At 38.8% G+C, this 12725-nt stretch overlaps 1 protein-coding gene across 1 annotated transcript; it reads right to left on the bottom strand.

Annotated features, from left to right (window-relative positions):
* Positions 1-7695: 7695 nt before the first annotated feature.
* On the bottom strand, positions 7696-12420 carry LOC115924066. The gene is made up of 5 exons (XM_030985733.1): positions 11554-12420; positions 10958-11276; positions 10356-10624; positions 9714-10039; positions 7696-9307 (listed from the first exon to the last, which is right to left on the bottom strand). Exons 1-5 carry the CDS (start codon positions 11744-11746, stop codon positions 8312-8314), a joined length of 2103 nt encoding a protein of 700 aa, XP_030841593.1. The 5' UTR covers positions 11747-12420; the 3' UTR covers positions 7696-8311.
* Between the last annotated feature and the right edge of the window lie 305 nt (positions 12421-12725).

The raw sequence follows: 12725 nt of genomic DNA, 5'->3' as shown, positions 1-12725 counted from the left end.
CACACCCGCCACGCCCACCACCCCATCCCAGTCCACCCCACCCGCATCACAAACCCCAGGGGCACTCCTAGGGGGGCCTGGGCCCGGGATGGGCATGCCCCCACGGATGAACATGACCCCTGGCCAGGGCCTGCTGCCCCCACCAGGTGGAATGATGCAGCCTCCCATGGGCATGCCACCCCCTGGAGGGATGCCACCTGGAGGAATGCCCCCTGGAGGGATGCCCCCACCAGGGATGATGCCCCCACCCAACTTTGGGCAGTTTGGGGGTCGCATGCCCATGCCTGGAATGCCTGGGATGCCGCCTATGCCCATGCCAGGTGAGTGTCCTGTTCCTGTTTCTTTTATGCTGACATATTTTTAGCTGCTAGTGTGGGCTTTCATCTTGTTATGAATCTAATTGGTTACACAATTTTAATTATAATCAGGGCAGCGCCAGGACTGAGAGCGTCAGAACGTGATGGACATGTGTGCTATATGAGAAGCCACCATTAATATTATTATTGATTAATCCCTGTGCCAAAAATCTTTGTCATTTGTCAGAAATAAGGTTGTAACATACTTTAATAATTCTCCACCTTAACTTCATGGTCTATACTAGATCCAGCCCAGCTGCTTTAGACCTTCAGTGTTACAGTATATGCAGCAAATATTCATAGACCGTGTTTGAAGTTCAGTACAATTTCTCTTGTTGAAATATTTCAGGCTTAAAAAATTTGAATAACTTGACAGTCATGAGATGGTTTGCCTGCCTGATTTTTGTGACTTATGCAAAAAATAACAAGGCATTAGTCTACATTTGCCACACTCTACCCAGGTGAGGTAATTGGGTACCTGGTAGGATTGTTCCTTGAAATGCACTGTGAGCTAATAACGGCTGCCGGAGCAAAAGTTAGGGTGATAATTTTGAACGCTATTTGGAAGCGTATAGGAACATTATATTGTGATATGCACTATACAAGAACAGTTTATCATTTAATGAATGTGCTTCACTTTGTTTTGTTAACCAGGCATGATGCCCCCCAGAATGCCAGGAGGAATGCCCATGCCAGGTGGCAACATGATGCCGCCACCTAATCAGCAACAAGCACAGCAACCATCACAACAGAATCAGCAACAACCAAGTTCAAACCAGGCAACTCCACAGCAACAACAGGTAATGGGAAGTATTCTCAAGATGGGATATTTTTTTTGTCTCAAACCTCCAATAAGTTAAGAGAAAGGTTTTGCAAAACATGAGAAATTACTGATTGATAGGTAAAAAAAAAAAGAACATTTTATGTGCCAATAAGTTTCTAGTTTTGCATTAATCGAAACTGAGATATTGTTTGATTAACGTTTTGTAAGATTTGAGAAATTAGTAGACAAGTCTTGATAGACCATTGCTCAAAAAGGCATTGTGGCGTGCGTCTGTATTCCAGCTAATAATGGAAGTTACAAACTGATTCAGCCGAGGACGCAAGTTCGAAACTGAGTCACGTCTTTCAGATGGTGACGTTAAAGGTCGGTCCCGAGACGTTAATAGTCATAGTCGATACACGTCTGTAAAAATCCAATTACACACACACACACACCAAGTTTCATTTTGGTGTCTTTTCTTTGTCTCACCAGGCCAATGGCGCTCCACCCAAGAGTGAATGGATGGAGTACAAGAGTACCGATAGTAGGACCTACTATTACAACACTCGAACCATGCAGTCTACATGGGAGAAACCTAAAGAACTGGAAGAGGCAGAGAAAGCAGCCGAAGGTATGTACTGTCAAGGGCAAGTTCAAAGTATATATGTCATTTGGTGTCCCCAAAGTTAAAGGTACTAATTCCCATTTGCAGGCCCAAAAAATGAAAAGGGTAAATTCCAACGGCCTTTTGAAAGACCATACTAATTTAAAACTTCCCTCAAAACGAAAGGGCTTGAAAATGGCTTTTAGTGGGAAAATAACGACCATTAGTTGTCGAATTGACTTTAGTGATTACAATCACCTAAGTAATAGTCTGATTTTCACTAATTTCTCTCATTTTCTGCTTTTATAAAAAAAACTTAATATCAGAAGGGACTTCCCCTTTCAAAAATGTTTCAATAGGCATAGTCTTCTACAAGTTGAGGAAATTTAAATATGACATGTTGAAAATATTTCTTCTGCAGAGGAACCCAAGAAGGCCGAAGAGGATGGAGAGAAGGAGAAAGAGGAGACACCAGATGAAGAGGAAGAGGACAAGGAGGAGATGGATGATGATGATACAGAAGCAGATAAACCAGAAGAAAAAGAGGTTAGAATTCTTGTCATGGTCATGTTCACACTGTTCAGTAAAAGGGTGGAGTCACAATTAACCAGCGCTCCCCACCGTCAGGTCATGACAAACCACTTTTACAACCAGTGCAGCACAGCATAACGCTAGCCACCTATCAAAATGATTTAAGTGGTCCAAACTGTACATTCATTCAATGAGATTTAGTGTTCTGATATCAGCGCACATTTTTATATTGAATTTGGATGCCAAAACCCACTAGTCAATTGATTATGATTGAAAATTTGGCCTAATTTTGGACAAAAATCAATACAAATGATCAGTTCAAAAGTGGCCAAAATGTTGTGAGTAGGGTCAATAACACCATGATGAGACTGAGATTTTTGAAGTCTGTGCAAAATTTTACCTGGATGAGCATTTCATACAGTTATTGCCTCGCCTGCGTAGCAAAAAAGCGAGACATAGGCGCCACTTTTCTGGTGACGGCGACGGCGACGGCGTCAACATCAAAAACTTAACCTAAGGTTAAGTTTTTGAATTTTTGATATAATTTTTAAAGTATAGGTTCTTAGTCAATGAAACTTTGACTATAGGGTAATCAAGTATCCCCAATTATGAGAGTAGAATTTCAGATCACAAAGTCAAGGTCAAAGGTCATTTCAGGTCAACAGACTTGGACTATGTTGTAGCATCATCATCGAAAACTTAACCTAAGGTTCAGTTTTTGAATTTTTGATATAATTTTTAAAGTATAAGTTCTTAGTCAATGAAACTTGGACTACAGGGTTATCAAGTCTCTCCAATCATGTGAGTAGAATTTTAGGTCACTAAGTTAAGGTCAAAGGTCATTTAAGGTCAACAAACTTAGACTTTGTTGTGGCATCAACATCAAGATTTTCAAAATGCTTCTTCTTCATTATTTTTCAACCGATTTTGATTCTGATTGTTTCATATGATAGGGCTAGGAGGGGGATTTAAAATTTCTACACAGAATCGTGAAATTCATTATCTATGCTAATTTATGCAAATTTATTCGAAATCACAAAAAATGCTTCTTCTCCTTCATTTCTTAACCGATTTTGATTTGGTTTGCTTTATCTGGTAGAGCTAACTTTGGTACACTAAACTTCTACACAGAATTTTGAGATTTTGCTCCATTGATTATTTATGGTACTTTATGCAAATGAAATGAAATTATGTTCCTTCCAGGGCATCAAATTTTTATTTTTTGACCAGTTCAAAAGTGTACCACATAAAATTTACGATATTTGTTGTTGCGAGATGCGGATGAGCGCTACGTCATTGTTGTTCTGGTTTATCATATTGAATTGCATTATGCAGACGAGACCGCCGAGAGCGTTTCCCTTGTATTATTTTTGCACTGACGTAATAAAAGTAAATTTATGATTTACCTTGCTTCGTTTGAAGGAGGAGATGGACCAATCAGAGCCTGTTGTTGAAAGCAAACCTGTGGAGGTTGTGGAAGTCAAGAAAGAAGAAGAAAAACCAGTGGACAAGTCTAAGCCAATCGCTACCAAGCCAATACCGGGTACTCCCTGGTAAGTTGAATGGTTTCCCTCCTTAACTTGTACATGCACATTCTATCTCCATCTCGTCTCTATTTCTCTCTTTATCCCTCTTTCCTCTTTCTGTCTTTCCCCCTCTTTCCTCTCTCTCATTACTCTCTCTCATTCCTTTTTCTGTCATCTCGTCTTTTAAGATCCCCTCTCTCTCTTCCTCTTTCTCTCCCTCTTTCCTCCATCCCAATCCCCCTCTCTTTCATCTCTATCTCTCTCTTTCCTCACTCTCTCACTCTCTCCTCTTCTCTCTCTTTCGTCTCTCTCTCTTTCTCTCTTTCACTCTTTTGTCTCTCTCTCTTTCTCTCTTTCACTCTTTCGTCTCTCTCTTTCACCATCTTGTCTCTTACCATCTCCTCACTCTTTTCTCTAACTATTATTGGCTTCTCACTATCTCACTCTTCTGTCTATATCTCTTGCTCTTACTCTCCTCTCCCCTACAATCTTTAGTTTTCTGAGCCTTGTCTTTCTTTTTTTGTGCCTCTGTCTCTGTTTATTTCTTACTAAAAACACATTAATTTTTCTATCCTTCTTTCATAGACAATTACTTGTTTACATCTTAAAATATGCAAAGAGAAATCAGACATATGTTTCTAACAATAAACACAGCTTTCAGAACAAAATCATCATAGTAAGAAGTGGTAGATAGGAATTATTTTAACCAGGGAAAAAAAGTGTTCAAAATGTTTGGGGCTACTTTTCAAGCTTGCTTGCATGAAAATAACATAATTTAATTTGTTTTGCATTGAACTCTATGCAAGTTTTATTAGGCTCTTTTATGACTTTCCGGGGCAAATTGGCCCTGAGCCCCTCGTGTATTTTCCCCCTGATTTTAACACATCATTTTCTACCTCTCTTCGTCTTGGTAGGTGTATGGTATGGACTGGTGACAGCAAGGTATTCTTCTACAATCCTAGTACCAGACAGTCTCTGTGGGAGAGACCTGAAGACCTGCTGGGTAGGACCGATGTGGATAGGTATGTGCTGGAGAAACCACCCCAGGACGAGGACGAGAAGAAAGGTCAGTGTACTTTTCAATTCAATTCATAATTTATTTCAGTTCCAACAGAAAGATAAACAAAGGTATTAGATATATTATTACAGAAAGTATAAACAAAATTTGTACACATTCATTTTTTCTCGGTAACTATACAAATATACTTTACTCATAATTAAATTATTACAAGAAATTCTTAATTTCTGAGGAAATGGAGAGATCCACTAAGAGCAGTGCTTGTAGTTTGTGGATCCCGAGGAAAAACAAACTTTTTCAAATTGTGCCTACAAAGAATCTGAAAACACAAGACAATATTACAAAACAACAAACAACCACGAAACGACAAGTAGAAGGAAGGAATACAGATAAAAGAAGAAGGAAGAAGCAGGACTATGAAAGAGTGTCAGCATCATCTTTTGTCGCAATGTAAATTGGAGAAAGTGGGAGGTAGGATATACAGTCAAACCTGTCTATAGCGACCACCCAAGGGAAACACCAAAAGTGGCCTTTGTAGACAGGTGGTCTTTGTAGACAGGTTCTTTTAGTACATGATTCAATGAGAAACCATTTTCAAGGGAAACAACAAATGTGGCCTTTCTATACAGGTGGTCACTAAAGCAGGTTTGACTGTAGTAGGAGAGGAGAGGAAAAACGATGAGAAAAGAATTGAAATGTGAAAGATGAAGATATAAATGGGGGAAAGATGAAAGCAGGATAGTCAATGTAGTTTGAGAAGAGAAGAAGAATGATGAGAAAAGAATTGAAATGTGAAAAATGAAGACATAAATGGAAAAGAGGGTATTAAGAAGGATGAGTGGAACGTGGATAGAGGGAAGAACGTTTAGAAGATGTTCTGTAAAGAGGAAGGGGAACACAAAAAGTGGTCTTTGTAGACAGGTTCCTTTAGTATATGTTTCAATGAGAAACCATTTTCAAGGGAAACAAATAATGTGGTTGTTGTAGACAGGTGGTCTTTCTAGACAGGTGGTCACTAAAGCAGGTTTGACTGAACCATGTTTCCTTTTTCTATCCATCAATCCAACAGAGGAGAAGAAGGAGGAGGCTAACAGGGACCACGATGAGGAGGACCAAGAACCCAAGTCTAAGAAGAAGAAGAAGGACAAGCACCAAGGTGACCCTGAGAAGCTAGCGGCCCTGGAGGCAGAGGTCAAGGCCGCAAAGGAGAGGGCCCTCGTCCCCCTGGAAATCAGGCAGAAACAGTTCAGAGATATGCTGCTCGAGAGAGGAGTGAGTCATTCTTACTAGCCATAGCAAAGTGTAGTTCTTGGGAATGTTTGTCTTCAAAGTGAAGACAAACATAATGATAATTTTCATCATATTTATTTCCCAAAAAATTACATAGAGCTGTTGATTAGGGGATATAATGTGTGAAGCCAATGGGTCAACTTGAGTTTTATATCAATCACAACTCACGACGTAACTAAGATTATATCCAAACATTGTGGTAGATCGAAGGACTTGTCATTGATCCAGTCCAGTTATGATACAAGGCCCTTGTTACTATCATAAAACAATATTAAAGGTATAGACCAGTTCTGGTCATGCGATTGCACTGTGAAAGAAACGTTGCGAAAGAAACGTTGCAGAATCGATCAGAAAAGGTTGATCATCTAGCATATGAGTATTGGTGTGCACTGCAAGGTTCTGGAATCATCAAAATGATAAGAAATTTGGCCCAGTCTTGGTAAAGTTACAAGCACTGTACACAGAAAGATGTATATGGGACTACCCTATATCTATCCAGTCCATATAGATATAATAATTTACCAAATATATCAATCAGTAGGCGGTTTCCTGGCAAAGTTTGTATCATTACATATTAGTCAAAACATATGTGACCTGCTATGGCAAAACCCAACACTTCATGGTAAAAATGAAAATTGAGTTCTTGGTGTCATTGGAAAGAGTAAGGTATGACCTTTAATATGATACCTCATTTAAAGAAATTGATTCAAATTTGACAAAGTTATTGTCATTTTTGTGATTTCAATCACCGGAAGTTAATTATGAGATATTGAGGTTTAAAGTTAAGAATTTGGTTCAATTTTCACACAAAAAACATGCACACATTCACTCCATAGCAACGGCATCAACCAAACAAGCTAAAGTCTTGTAATTTTTCAGGCATACTTGACACATACCCAACTTACATTTCTGTTAAAACCATTAGATTTGAATAAATATTAATAAAGTTATGATAATTTTTAAAAACAATAGAAAACAAAAGAATTTAAAAGTTTTTGTTATACTAGGCAAAGTTGCTGGGAAAACGATTCCACGGTTTATTATGTTTCATCAGTACAAAATTGTTCTCGTACACAAAATAATAGCAGGTTACATCAATGTTGCAATAATAAAATGTAATAATGCATTTTCTTAAAATTTATGCTTAATAATAGGCCTATTACAAAACCAGATGTAATAAAAATGATTTTTTTTTTTTTTTAATATATTAAAAAAAAGATTGCAATAAAGTGAAATAACAAATTGCGTTGAACTTGAAACCCGACAGAATCTGTTTTTTAAATGATAATTACTGGAACACAAGAAGCGAGTTCAAAATGATTTATATTTTGTCATATTTAATAAAGGCTATGATAAAAAGCATTAGTCTTAATCAAGGCTATTTGAGATTTAAAAAAAAACAAAAAAACTTATAAGTCACTCGACAACAGATAACCTATAATACATGTATTGTAAAAAATATCCTGGTACATTAAGGAATGTACAATAAAGTAACAGTTGAGACAATTTGACAGAACTATTGTCTTCTTGAGATAGAGATTAATAATGCAAAAATATCAATTTCAGTCAATCAGTATCAGATATAAAATAATTATATTCTTTCACTATCAACGTAAAGAAAAAACAATAACGAATCCCATAAAAAATGCAATCTGACTAGTGACTACACTAATCATGAACTATTATGCATTAGTGCCCAAGAATTAATGATGTACAGTTTTGAATCTTTTAAGTTATCTCGTTTCATACAAAATTCACAGCCGAAGAGATCAATAGTATGTACATAGGATAGACATTGTTAATGTCAATCTAACAAAAACCTTTACAAATAGAAACATATGGCAGTGGCCAAACACCGATAATTTAGTGCTGATGTTAAGTGCTGATATGCATCAAGCTTAGAATAAATGAACACATGGAACTATTATATTGCTGAACTGAAATGGCAGAAACTATAGTGGACAAAGTGACTGCTACTTATTACATGTAGACAGAAAAAATACTTTGTACACTTCAATGCTGAATACGTCCTGGAGGAATTTAAGTACCTAAAGTTTATGGTTTGACCCAAGCTATTATATTGCTGAACTGAAATGGCAGAAACTATAGTGGACAAAGTGACTGCTACTTATTACATGTAGACAGAAAAAATACTTTGTACACTTCAATGCTGAATACGTCCTAGAGGAATTTAAGTACCTAAAGTTTATGGTTTGACCCAAGCTACTCTGGTGCTGGACATACCAAGTCCCTAGTCTCTGGCGTACAAAACTCTCTGATCTGCTCATACAAATATTTCCTGCGACTGGCATCAAGTCCTGCAGGTTGGATGAGTGGAGGAAGTGTTGGTGGAGGTGACGAGCGAGCAAGGTCAAACATCTCTTCAGCACTGTCAGACTTTTCCTTGTAAAACACTCTACCAGGATGATCTTCAGTAACTCTGAAGTGTCTGGCGAATGTTATACGAGGAAATCGTTTGAAGTGTTTGCCAAGATGGTTGGACCAGTCGTACACCTTCACAAACACATCCCCCTTCTCATTTCCAACGAGCTGTGGAATATTGACCCCTGACACAGTAGAAGAATCTACAACATTAACTATGTCCTGGAGGCAGGAGACTTTGGTCTTGCGGTACCTTTGTTTGAGGAGGCCAAAGCACCAGTCAGGGGCGAATTTAGTATGTCCCACTGGCAAAAATGAAATTGAGACAGATTTGTGGAGATTACTCTCCACACGCCAACAGAGATATTGGAGCATGGTGTTATTCTTATTCTGTCCAGCACAGTTATCAGCATTGAAGTGCACATGTTGTTCTCCAATCCCGTAGTTTTCCAGAAAATGGTGGATGTAGCTTACAACAACATTGGCTCCTTTACCACAGCTGACGCCCTCATCTGCAAGGTAATTAACTTGAGCAGGCAGACCCTCTGCAGCCATGCCAAAGATGTGGCACTTTCTTTGTGTACGGAAATACGAAGGGCCAGGTTGTTGGGGGTCAGCTGGATAATGCACTTGCTGTGCAAAGTCGAAGCTGTAATGAAAAACTACAGGCTTGGAGTTCGCAGCATTTTTCCCTAGCTTCTTGATAGAATGCTCTCTCGCGACTGCCTTTGAGGCTTGACAGGCTGTCCTGTAGGCATCCCGCTCTCTCTGGGCCTCCAGAAGATGCTCCTCCTGCCTCCTGAGTGCCTCTGTCTTCTCTTCATCAGGAACATTGACCTGCAGACATGAGGGAAAAAGCAAAACAAAACAAAAATCTCCTGATTAGTCGAATTTTCTCATCTACTATTTTTCTTTACAAATTAAATATTTTTTGTTACACTACAAAGTAGATCATTCTCAAATGGAAAACATCAGCTCACAATAAAGTAAAAGTTGGTTGACTTGGAAGAAGAAAAGAGTAAATGTATTGTAGCAAATTTCATTTCATTAAAACACCTGAAATTTGGACAGAGCTTTGTAACGTTTTCCTAAGGATCCAAATTATAATATTGATTATGCTTGGTACATTAATAGCTACATACATGTATATTATAACTCTACGTGAAAATACTTTAGCACCATTGGGGGCAGCAGCGTAAAACAAAATGAAATTTAAAACAATCGGTATTTAGCCAACACACACCTGTCTGGTGATAAGGTTGTTGTTCTGCTGACATGTCCAGCAGAGATCCGTGGCTGGCTTGGCAACAACCACATAGGAGAGAAGGTCGCTCCACAGCTTTCGGAAGGTAGACTCAGCTACGGGTCCATGCTCTGGAGCAGCATCTCTGTAGAGCCTCCACAGATGCGCCTTGGTGACGTAGGACGGCAGCAGTTTCACATCAGCCGATTTGAACCCTGGTATCCTGCCTGGTAGGTGAATGCAGTGTTCTGCGGTGAAATTCAAAATAAATTTGACGACCGCCTCTACCTGCTCTAGCTTGAGAAGTTTCTTGCCTCTCCGTCCTCCTGGAAAACAATGAACAAATATTGAACAAAAGTAAGATTTGTTATGATCAGTATTGTGTCGGAATAGATTGAAACAGTAAGTAGAGGGATTAGATGTCAAGTTTTGAGTCCAGTTGTAGTGAAAATAACTGTCAAAAAAACCATCGCAATTAACCTTTGGTAGATTTACTATGACTAAATGCATCACAAAATGATAATACAAATTATTATGAAGTCACACCTGAAGATAATAATAATTCAATATAAATGTAATTAAAATAATGTTAACTTCATTGTAAATTTCATCATCTGTGAAAGGATAAGAAAACCACCTCACCTGACTTCTTTCTCCTTGGGATGAGTCCATTGCTGGCATACCACTTCTTGAGATTCGTAAACTTCTGTGGCCCAATCTCCATCAAGTAGAAAAACGTATATCTACAGATCCGTTTCTGCCCATAGCAAAAATTCCGCATCCTTGTGTTTTTCCTCTCCGTTGGCTTAGATTTCTTCCCCTGGGTCATATTTCCATCATTGATGGAAGACGAAATGATACCCAGGAGAAGTAAATCCTTTTCGAACTCCGTGAGCTCTTTGGTTGAATATCTGAAATGGCAAAATAGAAATGAAAAATAATAATGCTACTAGTATCTACTTCCAATGATAATAATGATAATAAGAAAACCAAATGTCCAACTTGTTGTATTTTTTTCTTCATAAGATACCAGTAGACTGCAGTTTAGTGGTGAAGTATTTTATAAAAGCATACATATTCAGGGTCTACCGATTAATGCTGCAAAAAAGGAGAAAATCTAATTAGCTTAGAATAAATGTAACTAGATCTATATTTTGCATTAAACTGCAGCTTGTACATAAACATCCAGTCCTTAGACATTATTTTAAAGAAATAGGAGTAAATAGTGACAGATCCAATCATACCTTATGGACTCTTGTTCGGCTACAGAGAATTGTTCTATACAGCGTCTTCCATTGAAGATACGGCAGTTGCATTTATTCACGCGATCCTTCAGCGGTTCCAGATCAAGATCTATTTGTTGGGCCAGATTTGTAGCCGCTGCCGCCTCCTCCTCCACGTCATCAATGACAGGACCCGGTCTCCGTATGACGCTTTCATTGTCACTTGACAAATCCATAGGCTCCTCTGCCTCATCGACCCAATCGCTTTCATCGCCGCTTTCATCGCGGCTTTCACAAGGCTCTGCTGGTCCTGGACCTGCCTCCTCGAACTCATCAGACTCTGTTAAGTACAATTATAAAATAGAGATTCAAAAACTAATATCAACAAGAAGTCTAGACTCCGCAGAGATTTTTTTTATCGGTATGAGAAGCTTCATAAATCATAATCTAATTTAATTATAAATTTTAATTAGTGCACTTAAAATAAAGTAGACTAATCTAGCTTTTGTTGCTCGAACATTTTTTTCTCGAAACAAGTCTTTAATAAATAATATGGGCGTAGACCTAATTAAGTAACTTGATTACCTTTTTAATAATGATAATATTAATAAACCTACCAGATTCAGAGTCGGAGCTAGGCCTAGGAGAAGAAGGAGTTCCTCTCTCGCCCGCGGCCAGGGGCTCGGTCGGGTTCGCGAAGTAGTCAGCCAAGTGTTCGGTCAAGCCATGCACGTCCATACCGCACGCCGATGCATCATTCAACAAAGAAGCGACGGTTTTATCCGTTAAATTCCTCTTTTTCCTCGACATTGTACTAGCCACTCGACGAATACACGTATTTCACTTGATATATGAAACTCTAGCTCATTAAAAACAAACTCCTGAACAAGTTTTCGAAGAAAAAGCTGGTGTTTCGATGCGAGAATTTGACCGCTGAACAATCACAACAACAAGGCAATGACGTCATGTGCGAATATTGGCGAATCAAGTGTCTGGATTTGGATCACGTGGCTGGCAACGGGCTTTTGTTTACGGCCTGCTTGACAGCTTATCGAAATGATGTCATCTTTTATGGCATTTTTCATTGGGCAATTTTATTTAGGACCGCCCAATATAACCATATTTGGAATAACCGATCCTTTCTCGTTATTTTCGTACCAAGTACGTCAGGGATCGACTCAAACGTGATAAACTGAGAGGGAAAACAACAAGCGATGAATCGCGAACTTTCCCCTCTTTTGACCGCATTGTTTCAACTAATTTCACTGGACAATGGAGCACATGATTAGATACAAAATATAATTAAAAATACTTCTAGATCGTCTTTTGAGTTCATTTTTTCTCTAAATCAATTTATAAAAAATAGACTTTCTGACCATGCAAAAATCTCAGTTGATCCCTAAATTCGAAATTTCATGTTCAAACGGGCCTACAACACAATGGGATTTGCCGAGAAGCGTCGGGTTTTGCCGTAGCGGGTCACATATTCTTTTACATGATTGGTAATAAGAGCTTCCATTTCATTTTTTGAGAGAGGGGCGTTTCCAAAACTGGTCTTTACCTTTAAACCCCAAAACTTTTTTTTAGGAAGGAAATCAATATATATATATTTTTCTGTCTCCAGGTATCAGCGTTCTCCACGTGGGAGAAGGAGCTTCACAAGATCGTCTTTGATCAGCGGTACCTGCTGCTGACGCCCCGGGAGCGCAAGCACGAGTTTGAGAACTTCATCAAGACGAGAGCGGATGAGGAGCGCAAGGAGAAGGCTACCAAGGTCAAGCAGAGCAAG

The sequence above is a fragment of the Strongylocentrotus purpuratus genome, unplaced genomic scaffold (genome assembly GCF_000002235.5).
Source record: "Strongylocentrotus purpuratus isolate Spur 01 unplaced genomic scaffold, Spur_5.0 spur5_scaffold_15, whole genome shotgun sequence".
Classification (NCBI taxonomy): Eukaryota; Metazoa; Echinodermata; class Echinoidea; order Camarodonta; family Strongylocentrotidae; genus Strongylocentrotus; species Strongylocentrotus purpuratus.
The sequence above is the reverse complement of the archived record's forward strand: the minus strand, read 5'-3'. Positions and strand labels throughout refer to the sequence as shown.